Source organism: Plectropomus leopardus, chromosome 20 (genome assembly GCF_008729295.1).
Source record: "Plectropomus leopardus isolate mb chromosome 20, YSFRI_Pleo_2.0, whole genome shotgun sequence".
Taxonomy (NCBI): domain Eukaryota; kingdom Metazoa; phylum Chordata; class Actinopteri; order Perciformes; family Serranidae; genus Plectropomus; species Plectropomus leopardus.
The window spans coordinates 8,140,459-8,162,699 of NC_056482.1; the positions used below are offsets into that span (position 1 = coordinate 8,140,459).

General features: G+C 41.1%; 1 protein-coding gene across 7 annotated transcripts in view; it reads left to right on the top strand.

Annotated features, from left to right (window-relative positions):
- The window catches only part of rapgef1b (Rap guanine nucleotide exchange factor (GEF) 1b), a 62,020-nt gene that overhangs the window by 15,217 nt on the left and 24,562 nt on the right, over positions 1-22,241 (top strand). For 3 of the 7 annotated variants that reach the window (XM_042508887.1, XM_042508891.1, XM_042508892.1), the window contains exons 2-8: positions 14,822-14,967; positions 15,602-15,780; positions 18,976-19,132; positions 19,242-19,330; positions 19,419-19,577; positions 21,063-21,113; positions 21,688-21,802. In XM_042508887.1, coding sequence (XP_042364821.1) covers positions 14,822-14,967; positions 15,602-15,780; positions 18,976-19,132; positions 19,242-19,330; positions 19,419-19,577; positions 21,063-21,113; positions 21,688-21,802 — 896 coding nt within the window. The remainder of the gene's footprint in view (positions 1-14,821; positions 14,968-15,601; positions 15,781-18,975; positions 19,133-19,241; positions 19,331-19,418; positions 19,578-21,062; positions 21,114-21,687; positions 21,803-22,241) is intronic. The other 4 variants (XM_042508890.1, XM_042508893.1, XM_042508888.1 and 1 more) reach the window with 3 other exon arrangements.

Here is a 22,241-nt window from a genome sequence, read left to right on the forward strand (position 1 = left end):
AGACAATAAATCAGCCTATTTGAACATGTACAAGATGTGAGCATTATCTGACAATATCGAGTGGTTTCTTCCCATCCTGCAGCAATACACAGGGACTCTCAAGTTAATAGTTTTTTAAAAAATCTTTCTGGAGGCTATTAGATTTATAGTCCATAACTACTGTGATACAAGTTCACCTCTGGACCTTTTCCTGTTTTCACTCTGTCATTTACTCAACCCTTTTGTCCCTGTGCCAAAGAGTCATGTCTTTTTATCTTGCAGTCGGGGCATCAAAAGCCTCCTGCTCATGTGCTGTGGACTGTGTTCTGCATGTTGTCGATGCTGTTGAAAAGCAAGCCCTGTGGCATCCCTCTGCAACCTTTCACTTTTGGTTGAATAGTTTAGAAGCACTCTTTGTGCACTCATTTGTTTCTGTCTAGGGACGTGGATGTGCATTGTGTGTATGTGTGTGTGTCCGTTGTACACGGGACAATTGAGTGACCTAGACCTCGGGGCTCCCTCCATAGCTTTCAATGCAACCCCACTAAACTGCTGTGCCAAGTGCTCTCATTAACTAGTTCCATTAGCTCGTCCAGTGCCCAATATGAGACCTCAACCCATATTGAAACCATACAGAGAGAGGTACCGCTACGGCCAGAGAGTCGGGACTGTTTGAATAGTTGTAATAACTAGGGTTGGGCCAGTTGACAATGTTCAAACTGGTTTGATACTAAGCCAAACACTGGACCAGATTACCGAATTTTACTAGGTGTCCCCACATGATTCAGCAGTCAATCCTCAAAGGAACATAGTGACACTGTGTCCCAACAGAAATGAGAGTCTAACGATCACGTCGCATCGCCTAACAGCGGGATGCTGTGTCCAAACTAAGTCTATTAAATCTGCACCTCTGTCACTTCATGTAAACAAACCATAGCATTAGCTATCAGCTGTCCCCTAGAGGTCAGATCGGAAACTTAAGCACTTAGCCAGTTCTATCTTCTTACATTTGTAACATTACTTTTTAAATCAGAAACTTCTAATTTTGATATTAACTGATTTAAATCACATACAATATAGCAGGCGGCAAATAATATTGGCCTAACTTGTTATTAGCTTATTAACTTTTAGCTTTGCAGCGATCTCCTCCTTGAAAGTTCATCTTGCAGCACTCACAGCCCTTGTATGCAATAAGGACAGCTCGCTTGTCTGCTTCGAATCCAAAATGTTGCCATATTTGTGCAATTTGAGTCTTTTTTTAAAGAATAATTCCATGTCCCCATCTCTCCTAGTATCACCAAAAAGTAAACAAACAGTGTGCGCCACTCTCCCCACTCTCTCTGCCGAAATTTTATGTCATGTTTGACACCAGCCACCTCTGCAATCTGACAAGGATTTAGTGCCGTAGTTGGCTACTTTTAAAATTGCTAGTATGTGCCATAATGACTCAAATGTTGGTTCAGCAAGTAATCAAACCGGTTTAAGCACTAACACCGGATGGGACCTGCAAAACCAAAAATCGACCCAACTTTATAAATATCTAAAGGAGTCAGAATCAGAATCAGAATCAGGTTTTATTGCCAAGTACATTTACATATACAAGGAATTTGACTTGGTGTTTTGGTGCAAAACATAAAGGAAGAATAAAAAATATTTTATTTAAATAGTATGAGAGTTTTCAGAGTCAGTTACATCCTACGGTCAATGCAATGTGGTTTAATGCATGTACTGTATATACTTGTTGAAACACTGGTTCATGCAAGATCACTAGTAAACTGCTGTTAACATACAAGAGAGGTTGTGTGGCCATTAAAAGCAGCGGAGTGGAGGAGTGAATGAGTAATAGCAAGACTGTAGCTTGTGGGTGGGGGTTAATATTGTAGCTAAGCCACCAGCAGTCCCAACAATATATTTTGGTTTAACTTAATTTTTTTCTCAAACCCACACAGTGATGTGCAAATGTGAACTAACAATGTGGTCTTTACTGTCACACACTCACTAAAAAAGAGGAAATGTGTGGGCTAGCTACCAGCAGCAGGGCCACTGAGAATGAACCTCCAGTTAGAGGTAGGAAGGAACAGAGGAGCATAGAGAAATACAGATGGGAGAAAAGATGCTGGTGCCTCTGCTCTGAGAGAGCTTTTTGAAAGAGTTTTGTTGCCTTCACAGTTAAACAGAGGACGCATTGAGGCTGGAGACTTGTAAATGTTTGCGCCACCACACAATACATAGGCCTAATAGTCCCACCCTCTTCCAGAACACCACCCTTCAAGCTCCTGCCCTACATTTGTCACAGTATAGAGCCCTGCGTCAGAGTCATACCATGTCTTAATGGATTGTACATGTACCGATCTTATTTCAGAGAAAATGAAAGATTTGCTCAAGTAATGTTTCATCAGTAATTATCTGCTTGACCAGAACAGTTCATTGAATGACTCACTTTGGATTAACACTGAGCGGATTACCTACTGAAAAGATGAAACCTTATACCAACCTTCTTTGTGTGCAGAAAGTCCAGTGCCAGGATTTACTGTTTATCTCTGTAGTTAACCTGTCCACTGTTTGACAGCGTGCTGGAACACACTCCCTTACTTTGCAAATAGCATTTATACATTTGGCACAGCTTGACACAGGACTCTTATCTGGGTTGTTGAACACAAAAATAAGTAAATAATGGCTTATACAGAAGGGATTTTATTTTTAAAGATAAAGAAGTTCAAAGTCATGCAGAAGCAGTCCCTCTCAATCATCACGTATGACCCACTAGAAGTGTGTGTCGGTGTATTTATCTGCAGATACCCTGCCCTCTTTTTTTACTTTTCTTTCCATTTAGCTTTGTTTGGGATGTTCATGGATGCAAATTTTGGTTTCCTAGTATAGCGAAGTCTCGACCTACTCTACTCTCTCTCTGATTGGTTAGTACTTGTTGCCTTTATGGGATAGTTTTGTTAGATTTATGCTGTGTTCAAACTACGAGTGACAATGTAACAGCATGAGTGCTTGTTAACATAGTGACGTTGTCATAGGCTTGTTTGTGTCTGCTACTTGCCACAAAGTGCCTTGACTGAACGCCATCTAAAGTTTGTATTTGGTTTAAAGATTCTATGCTTCTGATCAGTGTTTGAGCCCCGTATCAGATTTAACATCACATTTTGCCACCCCATTGCATCTCATGTGAACCGCAAGGCACATAAAGCTAGCATAGAGCTACCTTGCCACAGTCGGGCATCAAAAGCCTCCTGCTCATGTGCTGCAGACTGTGTTCTGCATGTTATCAGTGCTGTTGAAAAGCAATCCCTGTGGCATCCCTCTGCAGCCTTTCACTTTTGGTGATATTTTTTTCTGTGTATATGCACTGGTGCATGTCACTTAAACAATTACATGTTGTTGTTTTTTTAAATCATCACCGTTTGGTCGGAGGACACTTTCAGTGTGTCACAATATCACTTGAGCTGACTTACTCTGTAACTGTGAGAAATATGTTTGTAACTATCGTATTAGGACCTCTTTGATGGCATCATATTAAGCAAGACATCAGTAATAATTGTGTAATATATTATTGCTGTTGCGAGTCTTTCTTTGTCCTTTTTGGTTGCTCCAAGGCAAATAGACATGCATCAAAATCCACTTGGCAGCTGACTTGACTGGGTTTTACATGGTGGTACACACGTTCACTCTCAGGGTCAACTAAACATACTCCACAGCGTCACATTAACCTGCCACTGCCCCCATTAGCTACACTCAATCCACCACATCTCATATGCAAGCTGTGTAATTAAGGAAATGAACATAGTCTGTTCTAACCTCAGCAGCCATGAGTTCAAGCGTAGTGGTTTATTTTAAGCTATGTTATGTCTATAAAACAATATGTTTGTTTTCCTTCACTGTAATGCCTCAAACCCAGTTTCTCTATCATGTTGCTACAGCGATAAAACTTTGTGACCTGCAAAACATTGTCGCAAAACATTGCTTTAAGCCACTGTTTTGCTGCTGTACAGTGACAGAAGATTCAGATAATAGATCTCAGATTGCTCAGTGTGTTTTAAAGGGCCATGAGAATACCTTAAACTCTACAGTAGAGTGATGGTAAACGTTCAGATGCGATGTGTCTGACTTTGGCCATTTATCCTGAGAAATAAAAAACACAACACATACAAATAAACAGACTCAGGAATGCAAGGTGTGTCACTGGGAGATTAGGCTGGATTTTGTTGTAATGGGCCTCGACATGTTGCTTATTGCTTGTTTTGCCTTAATGCAATGTGTTTTCATAGTAGTTCCTGTGTCAGTTCACTTTGTAGTTGCGGCACACCGTATTGAGTGAGGATTTTTTTGGGATATCATTTGAGAATCCGAACACATTTGCGCATTGAATGTTATTCAAATTCTTTTATGATCCCTCAAAGGTGAGATAACAGTGAGAAAGTGGATGGGGGTACTTTTTATATTGTTTTTATCTCAAAATGTGACTCATAGGACTTATGATGTCTCGTTGAAAGAGCAGGACTTTCCCCGTTATAGGTGTTTTCACAGTCATCAGCCACTCGGTCTCCCGTGACACCACTGTGGTTAGATTTTAGAGAAGATGGCATTCTTGAAGATGCTGTTCTTCACTGCCTTTCTTTCACTTTCTTATCTTCATGTCGCTGAGTGACCAAACACAGTCTCAATAAGCATTCATGGATCTGGTTCGCTGTTTTGTAAAATGGATCTGGGTTATAGATTGCCCATGTTGTGCGGCCGTGCCCTATTAGCCACGGTTGACCAGGCAGGCCGTGTGTTCCCATGCAATCCGGCACCCACAGTGCCTCCACCACCACACTGATATCTGCTGCTGATCATTGAGTCATGGTTGGTGGGGCTGCTTTATTAGTGATTGACATACTGAGGGGAATGTTTGTGTAACTTATTAATAGGGCTGAGGTGGATATTCTAAAAGCGTAGGTGCAAGCAAAATGCACGCAGCATTTCCTTCCAGAAAAAAAAAAAGAAATATTTGGTAAAAATTGTGGATTTTTTTGTAAAATAAACTATGTGATTTACAGTAATTTAAAGACAAAACCAAAAGTATTTCACTCATGGAAAGATATTTTCACAAAGCTAAACTGTCTATGCAGTAAAAAGACAGATACTTTTCGTAATTGGTGCTACATAACCAAAGAAAATGGAGAAAAAGGGCTGTAGCATTTGCTTTTGCTCAAGAGATAGAAAACCTACAACTACCAGAATGCACAGCGCCGTACCCAACCAATAAACACTCCTGCTAGTGGGTGACGTAGTGTGAGCTTGGCTGTTTTTAATAATATAATAATAATAATATAGCAGCCAGCTATATAGTAATAAACAATCTCAAATTTGTTAAACAGTAAGCTGAAATATGTTTTTGAAAACATTATAGGCAAAAAATAGGCAACACAGTAGCAGAATTTTGTTAATATTTCATCCACACATTTGATTCAAGTATTTTCAGCCTCAGTTTTTCAAATTCAGGACACTTGGCATCCATTTCCTATCAACAAATTCTTATATTACAGCCACATGGTGCACTAAAATATGTTTCCGAAGACATTTTTATGCAAGAAAATGGCAATACAGTGGCAGAATCTTGGTTTATATTTGATCAGCACTGCCTAGTCTTACATTTTGTTTGGTATTTGGTCTCAATTTTAGAGAGAGTGAGGGGTGGATCTCTCTCAGCCAGCTCCTATACACTATGTCTGTATTTGCTGGCATATGAAAGTGCGGCAGTACAATCTATAGTTGGAGCAACAATCCTAGAGCCAGCAAAAAATCTTGAGCAGGCAGATCTGGATGCTGAAGAGGTGGAGGGAAGCTTTCCAATTTCATTTGCACATACTCCCCACATTGTTATGATACAAAGCCGGTTGAAATTTGGCAAAGTCTCCGTGTATGTGTTTGAAAAACGAATTTAGGTTTTTAATTATGAAAAGTAATAGTGTGTCATAATATAAAGGAGCTTAGAATGAGTTACTCCCAATGGCTTCAGTGAAGTATTCATGTCAGTCTGTTGGAAATGTCTACAAGTTCATTGTAATCCTAGATGTAATTACACAGATGCCAAGCCAAAATGATTTGCCCATCATATTTATTCTAGGACTGTCAGAAGTTATTGTGAAATGATTGGCTGAAGACATTCAGTATTTGGATGTGTCTGTTTGCATTGATAATTTGATTTGGCACATATAAACCATCTACTGTGTCTCTTTTTCTCATTCGTAGAGTGAATTACAGTAGATGGTAAGTGCACTGAGCACTCAGCTCCAGTGTATCTCATTTACTTACTCTGTAAGTATACTGGATGCTCTGGGTCTTCCTGTGGCTCGTTGTTAAACGGCATAGTCAAACGGCACAGCTGGAGAACTAAAAAACCCATGACTGGACTTCTTCCTCAGTTGCTTCTGAAATCAAGCATTAACCAAGGCCACGTTCCATACCAGAGCTTCCTCTTCTCCCTGCCATCCTTGGGCAGTAGCTTGGTTGCAGCGCGCGCGCGCACACACACACACACACACGCACACACACACACACACACACACACACACACACACACACAGCCTGCTGTACCCTATAGTGCTGCTTGTTGATAACTAAGGACATAAAGAGGATTCCTATTGAAAATTGAACACAGCCAGCAGGAAGCCAACCACTACTACAATGGGGGAGAATAAATAATTCACCAAGCACTTAACTATTTCCTGTTGAATTTTTCTCTGTTTCCTCTTCGTTTTCTCCCTGCTGTTCATCTTACATGCCTCAGGCTTGCATTCCTCACTCCTCTCCACAGCAGGTCTTGCCTGTGGGGGTATGATACTTGGCACTGCACCTCCGCGGTTTTTGTTTTACAGTGTAGCAGACAGTAATTCACTCAGTATGATGTCGTTTTTATAGACACATAAGGCCTCAGCTTGGTTGCTTATAAACAGTGCACCGTCTATTTACATGTATCCCAGGGTGGGGTTTCTCTCATTTTCATGAGTTACACTTAAGGGACAGTTTACTTCAAAATTTAAAAAAAAAAATACACATTTTTCCTCTTACCTGTAGTGCTGTATATCAATCTAGATTGTTTTTGGGTGAGTTGCAAAACTCAACAGCAGTAGAGTGTCCCGAGAATGATGTGTAGGCCAACCCGGAAGCTAACGCTGCCCTGTACTTTAAAAAGCTTCCATATGCTGTGATACATTTGGCAGGTGTAGCTTGGTAAAAAGAAACTAGTTCCTACATGAATGCTCACAACACGGTCTGTGTATTATCTTGAGTAACCAGGTCATGGTTTCTGGAAAGAGGCAATGCTGTTGAGTTGTTGTTTTTTTGAGCACTGCAAGCAGAGTGCAATCTACTTCCATTATATTGGACAGAAGGCAGGCATGTCTACAGTTGATATATTCTGTGTTTTACAACAAAACAATAAAGCCAATGCTTAGCAGAGAGGTGGAATTAATGTGCATCATGTGTGTTTACAAACTCATAGATTTTGTACCCCAGTCGGTCAGCAGAGCTTCAGCAGATTATGAAATTTCATTAGGCAGTCCATTCATTTTCCACACGTTAATTAAATGTTAACTGGCTTTAATGAGAAGATAATTGTAACTATCTCCTGTGCACACACTTTAAGATGAGACACCTTGCACAGTGTCCTTTCTGACTCTTGTTTCAATCTTACGGCAGATTCAGCACGTCCATGCATAGAGCTTGCAAACTTTCATTGAACAGTCCTCACTGAGGGAGTTCAGCAGAAGGTGACAGCTGTGTGTGTAACCTTAAGCACAGCCTCCCCCGTGTCCCTCCACCTAGTTTGCATCCTATTCCAAGAGTAAGGGGGGGGGATCAGTGAGGGGCCGACCAGCTGTCCTGTATAGATCACACCTGTACTGAACAGGAACCAGATCAATCTGTCAGTTATTCAGTCAGAGCTGGAGAAGCTCATATGTCATTGGTCGTCAGTTGTGTTGAAGGGATCAGTGACAACAACTGGGATCTTGGGATTTCTCACTGAAATGTGTAACTGCATATCCTCCATCCAGACATTTGGTCAGGCAGCATCATGTTCATCTATTTGATGAACTTAATGCGTGGGTATATCTAAAAAAGAAAATCACTTAATCGAACCCCACATATTTATAAAAATGAAAAATCACAGGTTTTGATGCCAGTTGGACATATAGCTGTTTGTTATTCTGTCCTGGTCTGTGTTGTCTAATAAATTATAGCAAATTCTGGGTCATTTATATCAACAGAGGAAATCAACCGTCTCACGCACACAGCAGCTGTCCTATAAATAGAAAAGAACACACTCTGTTTACACCAATAAAATGCAGTTTATTAGAAGCCAGAGTTTCAAAAAGCTTCAAGGATGTCTGTTAGACAGCCTTTTAGGTGTGTACATTTATACATTACACAGTTAAGCAAAACAATTCTATCTCTGTAGGGATCCTTTCTATAATGTTGTCGGACACTTATGATAATAATAATATGAGCCTGTCAGTGGCAGAAACAAGCACTTTTAAATTGAGGATGTTGGTGATTGTTGAAACTGGAAAGATGAACCAAAATAGTTGTTTGATAATTTTATTTTGTGTCTGTTGACTTCAAATAAAGTGTTTTACACTGATAAGATTACTGTTTCTTTAAATGAATTCTGATTGGTTTGATGGAAGTAATTTCAAGTGTCTGGTTAAACAAAAAGTATCTTCTTTTAACAGTAGGGCCTATCTCTGTAGGGATCCTTGCCATAAGTTGTCAGACACTTATAATAATATAATAATCTGAGCCTGTCATTGGCAAAAACTTTTAGTGGACATAAACTGATTGTGCAAAAATTCCCTGTGTTAACATTGCAGACTGTTTCACCACTGCCGGCTGCGGCGGTTTTGCTCAATTCTTTCACAAATTTCATAATTGTTGTTCCCATTCATCACTTAAATACAAAAACATGGGGAAATGAGGTCTAGGTTGAAAATACTGGTGGATCTGTGTTGTGTTAGGGGAAACCCACGATTGGCTGGATTGGTTGCTATTGAAGATAATAATATAAAATGTTTGTGCGAAACTGACTTAAATGTGAAGGTACACGAGAGCCCAAAGTTAACTCGGCAAAAGAGAAAATATGTCAAACACCCATAGATTAACTCCCATGGCATGTGTGTGTGTGTGTGTGTGTGTGTGTGTGTGTATTTACTTGTATTTACTTATTGTGTAATGATGCTTTGTGACAGTCCTGCAGCCTGGAAGGCTCCTGGGGACTCGATTATACCACAGAGTTGTGTGAGAACCCTCCCAGGCTTTGTTCAAGAGTCGTTGAGACTGGAGTGTTTGTTTTAAATGTCCCCAAGGCCTTTGAAACCAGCATCGTGTTTAAGCAATTTAAATGCCTCCAAAAGATGTTTACTTGCTAAATCCTTCACTATTTGCTGTTAACAATCTGATTTGAGTGATTTTCTTTTTTTATATATTCTTCACAGCATCGTGAAAAAATGTCACTGATTTGATGGACGTTTGCCAGATTAGAAAGAATAACAAACATGCATCGTTTATCATATGTTTAACTGCTATGATTTATACAGGAGCTTTCACTGGCAATCTGTGAACTCCTCACACTGTTCTCTGTGAGGCTGCAGCATAAGTGAGGCTCGGGGGGGGGGGGGGGTGTGTGTGTGTCTGTGTGCATGTGCACGTGTGTATGCGTGCGCAGGTCTCTGTGGGACCCTTGCAGTTCACAACAGAGGAGTCAAACCTCACCCTTTATGGAAGTGTAGCCACACTTAATAGATAATCAGGATCTCTTTGCTCTGTATTTTAAAGGCAGTAGGGAAGAAATTCAGGATCCATTAGATCGAATCAACAAGGAAAAGGTGTTATAAATGATACTGAAGTCAGTTGCCTATCCTTCTCTTTGGGCTAATTGATAATGGCAAAATTTCTAATCACTATCATTTTGGTCAATATTGAGATCATGATTTTTTCAGCACTAATAGTCTACTACTACTATTTATTGAATTTTAAAAGAACACCGTTTTTGTCATGTGTTGTTTTAACAGTGGATTTTTAAATTTAATTGAAAAACAGGCTCAAGGTGAACTGAACACGCCACAGTCTGGCTGAGAGTGATTTGGGGGGACTTTTTTTAATTGTAAAATTTGGGGTTGTGTGTCTCTCCCAATTCCACATTGACAACTACAACCTTTTAAGAAGGTGAACTACCCACGGTGCCTTTTTTTTAATCATTCCTGATCATATTTTTCAGTCCCAGGAATGGTGGAATTTCCTTCAGTGAAAGTCTGCTGTACAAGACAAATTGAGAGCATCATTGCAAAACAATGTGTCTCAGTATTCCTCCGTTGTTGTTTGTCTTGTTGTTTTTTACATAATAGTTGTAATCCAAAATTGTAATTGAAAAAAATTTTGATTAATCCCACCTTCCTACCGTCTCTGTTCACTGCTTCTCCACAAGCAGAGTTAAGGTAGTAAAAAGTGCAAATATTGGCTATAAAGAATAAAGTAGTGTATGAAAATGTTCCACAGGTGTACTAGAGTGCGTACACGGCGTGCAGGAGGCACGCTAGCAGACAGGCGTGTTGTGGCCTGGGCAGCTGAACAAAATGTTTTCACTCTGAGGTTTCTTTCAGTCTTTTATTCACTGCATGACTAGTCAGATGGAGCGTAATAGACATTACAACCAATGACATCACCACCTCATAACTCTGGTCAGCAGCAGGCAGGCAGGCAGCTGGAGAGAGCAGGAGGCATGGCTGGACCCGTCTCTGGTGGAGGAGCGGAGGGCGGACGCTGAGAGGCGTGCACGACTATAACAGAGCACTTCACTCAGTTCACTGTATTCTCTTTCTCTTTCTCTCTGACTTTCTCTCTTTCACCATGTTCATTTCTTTCTGTTGATGATGTCATTTCCATGCTGAGCCAGACTTCCAGTGAACTGTAGGAGGAGGGGGTGGACTCTCTGTTCTCAGAAGTGAAGAGCACGAGGGAGTGAGGTGGGAGAGAAACAAATAAGGAGCAGAGGAGACAGGGAACCAGCCCAGTGTGCATGATAAACAGCTCAGCCAGGGGGGCTGCGATGGTGTCTGAGGTGACTAGCTGTATCGATCATGGCTGTGTGACTCATTGTGCTGATGTCACTGCTTCTCAACTCCAGGGCTGGGATCTCTGGGTTGCAGCTGTAAACTCACACATAGTCCTTCTGGGCCTGTTTAAGCTTGGATTGAGTGAGAGCGGGGTCCAGCAATATTGCGATGTCAGCCACAGGCCCCTGCACTTGTGCCAGGAATATGTTAGAAACAAGGTCAAACAGATAGGCTTATGCGAGACTAAATTCATATGGGGCTGCTGTGCAATCAAAAGCCATTTTTACACAGAGATCACGCTATAGGTAGAGCTGCTATGAAGTCCCTTCTTTATGCCTCTTGCATTTTTACACAGAACCAGACAACAGCATCATTGTGCCACTCTGGTGTGTGATTTTAGATAGTATGCCAGCGTTGTGGAATCAAAAGAGACGTGATGGGTGTGACATAATATAACAGCGTCTAGCCTCTAGTGTGACATGAAACATATGCACTTTCCAAACAATAACAATGGAATTAACTTGGCAATTACAGTCATTTATCGTCCATGTTATATGGCGGCTGTTCTCTTCCTCTGCTTGGAGGGCAATTCTGTTATTAGTACTCTAATTCCCGTGTTTACTGCTCAAATTCTTTGACTTGTATTTACTCTTATTGGTATGGGTTGTAATCGTTATTTTTGTTTTGTAATTGTTTCTGTCATTTTTCTGGTCTTAATTTGGCATTATTATTTGGCTCATAGGGTTATGATACTTCTGCAAGAAACCTCTCTTGCTTCTGCTTTGCTTTGTTTGTCAAAGAAAGAACTTCTTAGCAACCCCATCATGTGATCTCTGTGTAAAAGAGGTGAAAGTATACAGTCAGCCCTTACACCCTGCCATAAAGTGAAACCACACCAGGATAGATAGCACACTAGCTTGCGGCAAAGCTGGTTAACACAGGTGTGTATATAGCCTCAGGGTACAGAAAAAAAGTCCTCACATACTGTCAGCTGCAGCTCTGCTTTTCAGACTGTATTTAGGTGCACTGATGCAGCACAGCATCCCCTTTGGCAAAGCTTCAGAGTATTGATCTAGACAGCTGTTGAGATGAGCATGTTGTCACCTTCTGCACTGTGTCTAGTCTGACTCTGTGATAAACTCAAACACTTTTCTTTTCCTTCTCCCACCCAGGCTGCTGTTTTATCTGTTATTTCCGCTGATGGTGTGAATGACATCCCCATGAAAAGGCGGCTGTTATCTCTGCTGCATTGTGGTTTTCTCTTTGTAGTGACATAACCGGGCTACTAATGAAATTTACAAAAATTCTATATTTGTCTCCGATGTCTTCTAAGATTAGAGTTGTGCTGTATATCAACAAAGCTGACGTATTTATGTAGGATGATAAATTTGCCCGTCGTGCATGTGAGTGACTTGTTTGGATGTTAGGAATGAGGTCCAATGCAGATTAAAGGTGACACAACGGTCACAAGACACACACTGTTTAGTAACCTCTTGTCACCTTGGATTTGTTTTTGCACGACATTGAGATATGATTATTTATTTTTATTTTTTTAACTGACGCAAGTTAACAGCCCAAGGGGTCATGCATGCCTCATCACATGCATTTGTATCGGAAGGAAACTCCTCTGGAAGAGTTCTCATCATCAACATTTTTAATGAGACACACAGTCGTCCTTGGCTGCATCAGCAAACTTTGGCTTTTGCCCTGAGTAAGGGATGATGAGGATTAGGGGCGGGGAAGATAGAACAGTAGGGTGGATATGTGCGTGGCACGTGGATCGATGGTGGAGATGAAAGCCCGGCTGAAGTTCTTGTTTGTGGTGTTTTCGCGCTGCTGCCCTCTATTCAGCAGTCAGTGTTTTTACGCTGATGGCCGTGGAATGTCAGATCCCGCTGTTGTGGAGAGAGCTGAGTGGAGATTGCACCAGATAGAGGTGTAATTTTGCCGCTGATAAAACCCACCCTTCCTGTCGCTGTTAGTAGTATTTATCTCCTGATTCAGTTTGGTGTGGAGGTAGAGGGACAGAGGTGAAGGGAGACAGTGAGTGAGTAGTCAGTTCTCCTGGGATTGACGAAGTGGGGGACTCTTCTCTCCCCAGATACAATCAGTCCTCTCTACAGTGAACGAGTTGAATTCTGCAAAATGACTCTGCTATTGTGAAGATTCTCTCAATTATGTACCATAAAGCAATTTTCATCTCAGCACTAACTAGAGTATTTTATTATAGTTACACTCTTCTGTGCTGTCCTTGTCTCTCTTTGTGTGCACTCACATGTGTGTGCACACATCTGTGCACATAATTGGCTGCTGGAAGAGGCTCTGCGACTGTGCCTGTCCAGCAGATTTATTGTTGGGAGCAGAAAGAGCAGATGAAATGTGCATGGTACAAATATTTCTGTCCTGAAAGCGTAACTTTGGTATTTTTCAACCTGGACCCTCTTTTTCTGTGTATTCCTGTCTGAGTGTTTGTTTTTGCCACTGGCAGGCTCAGATTGTTGTTCTAAGTGTCTGACAACAATATGAAAATAATCTCTACAGTTATAGATCTTTTTGTTAGGGAGTAAGATAGTAAGAAACAGCCCCAAAATTGCTTTTGCCAAACCCACCACACTCAGTTAAAATAAACTGTAATTTATTCGTGAAACACACTTCATTCAAAATGATAAAAACACAACTGAACTTACAAAAACCATCTTGGTTTGTATTTCCATTCTTTCAAAAATCACCAACTATGGTTTGGTTAAAATAAACCCTAAATTCCAGTTAGGTATGAAAATATGGCGACTTACACACTAAAATTACTGGTTTTTTTTTTAATGGAGTCTGGTGGGTTTGGCCATGACAATTTTGGGGCTGTTCACTTGTAGGAATCCTTTCCATAATGTTGTTAGACACATAAAATCAATGGTGGAATTTAACTAAGGACATTTACTCACATACAACAGTTACGTACAACTATTAAGGTCCTTTTACTTTACTTGAGTATTTTAATGTCATGCCACTCTCTGCTATTTTCCACTACACTTAAGACTGGAATATTGTACTTTTTACCTCACTACATTATTCGATAACTTTAGTTATGTCATGAATTCATTTTTGTCATTTTTCATACAAAAACATTTCATAGTTCCAGGTTCTAAAATATGAAGACTTGGTGGTGTTCATTTTAATTATTTTCATTTATTAAATTGATTTAAATTTAATAAGCTTTTAACACTTAGATAAATTCTCCTGATTGTATACTCAAGTAACAGTGTGGTATAGTACTTTTACCCAAGTAAAGAGTTTAAATACTTCCTTCACCATAGCTTACAATAACAATCTTAGCCTGTCTATGACAAAACAAGCACTATTAGTGGACACAAATTGACAGCGCACAAGTTCCCTAAGTGGTTACATTGCAACCTGTTTTACCTGTTGGCTGCAGCGCTCTCACTCTATACTGCACCATTTAAAAAAAATGTTGTTCTGGTTAGTCACATAGACACAAAAACACAGGAGAAGTCCAGGCTGAAAAACACAGAAGTTACTCTTTAATGACACCAGTCTTGTACTTGTATGTAGCTGGTGGTCACCCGTTCACTTGAGCAAAGTTTCTGATGAGTGGCACTGTGTGATAATGATATCAACAGTTCAGTGTACTTGCGCCATCTGTTTTCATCTAATTTCTATTCTCCCCCCGGATAACCTCTCATCCTCGACTGACCACTCGACATCCTCTGTTTCCTCTATGTCCGCAGACTCGCAACGGTCCCATCTGTCCTCTTTCACCATGAAACTGATGGACAAGTTCCACTCTCCCAAGATCAAGAGGACTCCATCCAAGAAAGGCAAGCAGCTGCAGCCCGAGCCAGCGGCCAAGAGCACAGAGAAACCTGCGAACAAGGTGTGTGTGTGAGCATGGAAAATATACAGTATGTGTGTATCGTGGGAAATGCATCTCTTTCCCACCTTTTCCGTGTGTTTGTTTGCCTATTTGTGAAACGATTGTTTTCCTGTTTAATGTTTTGCACTCCTGCACTCCATTGTGTCTGTGTGTGTGTGTGTGTGTGTGTGTGCAAGTTTCCCAGCTGGTTCCCACAGCCTTCCCAGTCACTGTGGCGGCTGGCTGTGCTACAGCAGGTGTCTAAACCTATAAAGACATGAATGGAAGTGGGCCACTTCCTGAATGAACTCCTCCGCTCCCTCTTAAGGCTTTTGGTGTAATCAGTATATTCCCCAGCAGCCCTGCTGTGAGAGACTAGAGAAGCTGAAAGGGATCATTGCTGTAGTACCAAGATGACTCCAAGTCTCATCACTTGATAGATGGTTCTTTGAGCTGTGAGAAAACTATGGGAGCAATCGAACCACGGACAGGAGCCCAGACTGTTGTGATGGTCCAAATAAGAAATAGGTTTCATGATGGCTATTTTGCTGTGTGTGGTGCTTTAAAAGCTTGTAAAATGTTCGCCATCATTGTGAAAATCATAAGTAGTGCGATTCTGAAGTGCTGATTTGTGTTTTTTGTTTTTTTTTTGTAGAAGGTAAGTCGGCTGGAGGAGCATGAGAAGGAGGTGGTCAGTGCGCTGCGCTACTTCAAGACAATCGTGGACAAAATGGTCGTGGAAAAGAAAGTGCTGGAGATGCTTCCAGGTTCAGCTAGCAAGGTGCTTGAAGCCATCCTGCCTCTGGTTCAAGTAGAGGCCCGGATACAGCACAGGTTAGTCACACATTTTGTTATTTTTTTAGGATACAATTAAGGCCAGGGTTTCCCACACATTGGTTTATTTGTGTCAGTCCACCACAATTAAAATATCTATTTTTGGAGCTGGACTGTTCATTAAGAGCACTGTTAAATATATATACTGACTCTTAGAGTCAGGGAAGAGATGGAGCAGCAGAGTGTCAGGCGCATTAAAGGTGAAACTCAACCATTCTTTGTGCTGGGTTTAAAGTTTGCACTCACTCGCAGCAGCTGCTCCTCACAATCGTCAAACTGATCCGATCAGTTCTAAATAGATCAACAGATTAATTTTTAACTTGACGAGTCACAAACCGCTGCTGAGGAAAAAATAACTCATGGAGAGCTCTGTCTGTGCTGCGCTCACAGTACTGCAAAAACAGCAAAATTTAGAAAAAGGACACAGATACAAAGGCACACACACACATTTAAAATAAATTTTTTTGCAACCTTCAAACTGTTCTGCTTTCTGACTGCTGTTTTTCTCCTCTTATAGATTTAATATTTCACATTTTACCATTTCTCAGTTTATTCTCATCATTCTTGTCTCGTGATGTAACTCATGTCGTAGCTGGTATGCACGCCAGACATGTTAGAACGAGTATGATGTAGAGACATACACTCACTGAGCAGCTTGTGATGATTGATAGTCTGTTGTGACAGACAACATCCGTCACTTCCAAGCTTCCTGGACTCAATGCCTCAAGCCTTTAAAATTACATTCATGTGTTACTCAGTGTTGATATGGCACATTATCCAAACATGTTACCTCCGAGAAAGAAAACTGAACTTCACCTTTGAAATATATTGAACAATAGATTGTTTGATTTACTTCCCCCCTGCGTAAAGTAAACCCTTTCTGTGGGACGTAACCTTAGCTGCAGTTTAGTTTGGACTGTCAGGACATGTTAGAACATCTCTGTCTTTGTGCCTTTCCCGTCAGTCAGTCGAGATGAAAGTGTGCAGGTCAGAGGTGACAGATTTTGTATCTCACAGCCCTGTGTTTGGAAGCAATTGATGGGTTGTTGCTGCAACATTGAGAGGCAGTTGTCTGTGGGGATTTAACCTCAGTCTAACAGAGTCAAAGCCTAGTAGATCACAGGAGAAGATGTTCTTTTTCTTATTTTTGGAAAATAAGCTTCGTGAAGTAACTATTGTGTTACAAAGAAGAATTTTACCCTCATGTTAATTAGTTTGTTTTGCCCTCTGCTGCTCAACATTCACAGAGTACTGCAGTGTTAAACTGTCGGAACTGACTTAAATCAATATTGGTCAAATAAGTAGGTCAACAGTGGGTGTAACTGCTGTCCGCTGTCCTGTTCCATAGTGTTAAAGGGACAGTTCACACCAAAAATTAAACTGCACATTTTTCTTCCTCCTACAGTAGTGCTGTTTATCAATCTAGATTGTTTTGGTGTGAGTTGCCAAGCATAGAAAATATCGGCCGTAGAAATGTCTGCCGTAGTGGAACTAGATGGCACTCTGCTTGTGGTGCTCAAAAACAAACATATGAAAAACTCAACAATAATGTCTATAAAAATCTAAAAATCTAAAAATTTCTCTCACATTGTGAAAGAAGACACCTGTAAATAAGAGGATAAATATTTTTTAGCATCACAACCCGTGTGTAATAACTCGTTTTGACTATCGGGATGTGATGTATTCAATCAGATAACTAAAAGAGCTACACCAATAAATATTTATGCTCATTCAAGTTAGCAGAAGACTTTGCTGTAAGTTACATGCTTGGCTGCCATAATTCTGTAATATGCCTGCACTATTTGCCCCACGATGCTAAAAATCTGGGTAATTCCATACCCTGGAAACTAAGTTTGTTTGGCTTTATGCGCTACTGAGCAACTTTTATAGGAATGAGCGAGGGCCCGCCTCCAACACTGGATCCAGTTCTCTTAATACATTCATAGTGACAGCGCAAGATGTTAACATTAATGGCGTCCTCCTCAGCTGAGCAGTAACATTAATTAACTGTGTGGTGCTAGGTGAACCACACAGTTAATTAAAATAGTTCCCACATGAAACTGTGCACAACAAGGTCTGGAATCATCTTGAATAACTGAGTCATGATTTCTGAAAAGAGAAAATGCCGTTTTTCAATTGTATTTTTCGGATTTTTCGCTACAGCTGATATCTCAAACTCTCTGCAACTAACACCAAAACCATCTAGATTGATAAATAGCGCTACAGGTAAGAGAGAAAATTGTTGTTTTTAATTTGAGGTGGACTGTCCCTTTAAGTTGTTTAAAGTAGTTAGTTTCCAAAAGGTTTGTGTATTGATCTCATATCTGTAAACTCTAACCATTGAGTCTACAACTGACTGTTCACACATAGTTTCAGACTTTTCTATAATGCCACAATTCCTTCGGAGTTACAGTGTAACCTACAGCACTTAGTCTTTCTGGGTCAAACCTCTCCACCCTTCCAACTGCTCCACCATTGCTCACACATAGGAGAAGTTTGCCTTCAGGGCTTACTGCTGGAAAAGGCATCTTAACCCTAAACCATGATCTTTTTCCTAAACCCAACCAGGAAACGGCTTCCTGGCAGAGAGCCCTTAAGGCAAACTTCTCCCAGCATCCCATCCCTCAAATCCTCTTGCTAACCCTCATAGCTACAGTCGTCTCCTGCTCACTGCAGAGCTTAGCAGCGTAGAGACAGTGGACGGATATTCCAGCACTGTGAATCAGCTGCAGCATGTTGGTACAGGCCTGGGCCACACCTTAGTGTCGGGTCTGAAGGCACCAGTCGCTACAGGCAGAAACAACACCCCGCTTCCCCGTGTGGTTATGCATTCTTCTGTCAGCTAGCTTATTCCAACCCTCAAGCTTGCAGTCAGGCATACCTCTAAGTTCCTCAACACATGCTCACTAAATATGTAGTTTAATAGCTGGTAGATAGATGGAAGTGTATCATATGCGTCATTTTTGTCACCTACAGTTTAACATGTGCTTGTCCCATTGCTTTATTTTCCACACGGCTCTGTTATGTTGTCTTGAGTCATTCTCTTTTCTGCACCTCTGGCTGTCATATTGTCTCTCACTTTCTATACATCTATTTATCTGTTCAGTATGCCACTTTTCCCTTCTGAATTCCTCTTCCTTCTCCCCGCATTGTTCTACTCTAACCCTCGCCATATTTCTCACACAATTTCAACAGTTCGGCGCTGTCTTCCTGCCATAACCGTGTGTATCAGAGCCTGGCCAACCTCATCCGTTGGGCCGACCAGGTGATGCTGGATGGCATCGACTTGGAGGACAAGGAGAATGTGGCGTCTGTCACCAGCGTCATCAAAGCAGTGCTGGATGGTGTAAAGGTAGGCCCTGTGCTAATAGAGGAAATGTTGATAGTGTGTGCTACATCCTCTTGTGCTGTTGTTCTTGCAGCAGCCTCTGAAGCTTGCTGTGTTGTCTTTCTCCAAACAGGAATTGGTGAAGCTAACTATCGAGAAACAAGAGCAGCCGTCACCCACCACCCCTAACAAACCAGCACCACCTGCGACCACAGCAGAGAGGTGAGTACAAAGCATGCTCTGCAGAATACAAACGCTCATTCAGACTCTCAAAGTAGTTCATTCACTCAGACAGCTTTTATGTGTGCAGCAGCGTGTCATCGGAGATGCCCTCGATAGATCGGGAGCAGGAGGTCTCGAGTAAGACAGCTCCGGCGGCTACTCCTGCAGAGGCTGCAACTGACATACCAGATGAGGACGTCGCCCCCCCCAAACCCCCGCTTCCTGAAGCCAAAATGGCAGAGCTCAGGTGAGGATGATACAAAATACAAGCACAATTGTAATTTATTGCTTTTTTTCCCATTAATGAATCCAAATTTGAAATTAAAGGAGCAGTTTGTAGGATTCGGTGGCATCTACTGGGGACAATTGCTATTTGCAATAGACAGGAACTCCACAGAGGTCTCTTTTTCTCCAAAAATTAATAGACTTTTTAAAACAATAAAAATGCTGAATAAAGCAGTTTTATGTTAAAAATCAGTGTTTCTCTAACACTGTTAGACATGTTGGGGACGATCTGCTGTGTGCTCACTTTTTTCTCTCATGACTTAAGATCCAGACGTGTAGGAGGTTTTTAGCAGGAGTTGATTTATCCACAGAAGTCTCCTCCTCTCCAAAACAAATGGACCTTGTGATTTAAACTGGTAAAATCAATGAATAAAGCAGTTTCATGTTTAAAAAAAAAAAATCAGTGTTTTCCTGACATTGCTCATCATAGACAGGCTGCTGACTACAGTAGCCGATGTGAAAACACAAATGGCCTTTTCTGGAGCCAGTGTTTGGTTTGTCAGTTCTGGGCTACCGTAGACACATGATGGTACGATATGGGGGACTCTGTAGGTGTACATGCTTCATATGTAGATATAAACGGCTCAATCTAAGGTAACCAGAACACAACAATTTATTTTTTTAGGTGATTATACACTAAAGAAAGCATATTTATTGTTCATTTATGCCATTAAGTTCCCCAAAATCCTACACACAGGACCTTTAAGATGTTGGTCTGGTCAAAGTGAAGTTAATAGTGGGCTAAAATATTAGATCTGTAAGAATTTCTCAGCCATCATTTCTTGCTTAAACTCCCCTTTGATCAAAAAGTGCTGCAGAAGGGCTGGTACTTCAGGCATCTCTATTTGTTGTTGTCATAGGATATAAAAAGTTTAGATTTTTGCAAGACAATGAAACCCTTTTTCAGCTCAAGGTTCCTTTTTCTTTCTGTTTTGTCTCCATCCAATTAGAAGCGAAGATGTGGGCTCGGTGGTGATGATGTGGCCACAAAAATGTTGCGACCTTTTGCTCAGTGGTCACAAAAGCAGAAGTGCCTGTTCTGGATTTACTTGTCACAGATGTTTCACTTTGAATTGAACTTATATTTAGAACATTCTCTGAAGTTGTAACATAAATATCAAATGAGGAATAAAGAAGATTTTTAGGATATGGGAATGGTAAGGGGAGTTCCATATATTTATTTCATTTTCACTGATTTAGACCTTTCTGAGTGTGAAAGTCAAAAAGATTTTGGCGTGTCGTGCCATTTCTGATGCAACCTAGCTGCAGCTCCGTCGATCTAAAAGCTCATAGCCTCAGACTCCTTAAAATGTCTTATTTTAACCCTTTGGGCTTTGATAATGGCACACTTTGGTTTGTTGGTTGCTCTGTCTCTTCTTTTCTTACTCTTTCTGCTATCTCTCTCAATGTGTTTTATCTTTGGTTTCCCTTTGGATTCTGGGAACAGAGCACAGTTGAGTGCTGACGCTGGCCAAAGGAGACCCTCTCAGAAGGAGAAGTATGTTCAGCCCATAGGATCATCTGTCTCCATAATAACATCCCACGCTAGACCCCCATAAAGCTTCTGGATTGGATGAAAAGTGGTTTTTTTTGTTTTGCTTTTGTTTTTTTTACTTGCATGGTTGCATCATTTTAAACTTTGTGTTATCCCGGGCATTCCCTGAAGAATTCACCATCCAATCAGAAGACCGTCCAGTGCATGAGAGTGTGTGACTGACCTATGAAGTGTCTTTCCGCTGGCCTCCATATCATGGCACCTTGTGTTCCGCTCTTCGCCCCATTTTGACCCGGTATTAACTCACTGAATTTAGGTTTGACAAGCAGGAAAGGTTCATGTCATAGCTGAGAGAGGCTAACATGAAACACCCTCACTTTCATCTTGCTATTCCCCAGGAGGGATGATAATGTTTGTGTTCATGTATTCATACATGGATTTGTGTGTGCATACATGCCTGAGAAAGCGTGTTTTGTGTGCTTGCCTGATTGTCTATTTTGACTTTGCCCCAGGGACAAAAACATCTATCATTTGTGTTATTTTATTCAGCTGTTTCTGTTTGCTGTTCTGTCACCAGCCCTCCACCAGCTCTTCCCCCCAAGAAGCGTCAGTCGGCCCCTTCGCCTACACGAGTTGCAGTGGTTGCACCAATGAGCCGCGGCTCCAGCCTTCCCTGCAGCGTCCACAGACAGGTGGGGAATTCTGGTCCTTTATTGGGTGCTGTCGATTTCAGTGCAACCATTAAATGAATACCTCACCACCCATAAAGCACTATTCGTAAATCAGTTACTCACTCCATGTTATGTTGAATTCATTTAGAAAATGTTTTTTCACGTGCCCCACATTTAACAGCAGCAAAACTATATCAAAGCATCTGTTCACAAACACTGACAGAACTCATGCAGCATAGTCCAAGTCTAATTTTTCCAGTTAAGTGCTCAGTCTTTTGCAAACCGACAGTCCTTACAGACAGTGAAGTGAAGTTAAGGTGAAACTTACCTGTTCTCTCTTTAATGCCAGACTCCGTGGACCAAAACAGTAATTTTACCTCACTGAAGAATGGAGCTACCGGTCTACATCTGCCTCAATCTGCTAGTTTGTTTTTGAGATTGCATGATTGGGTGAATCTGA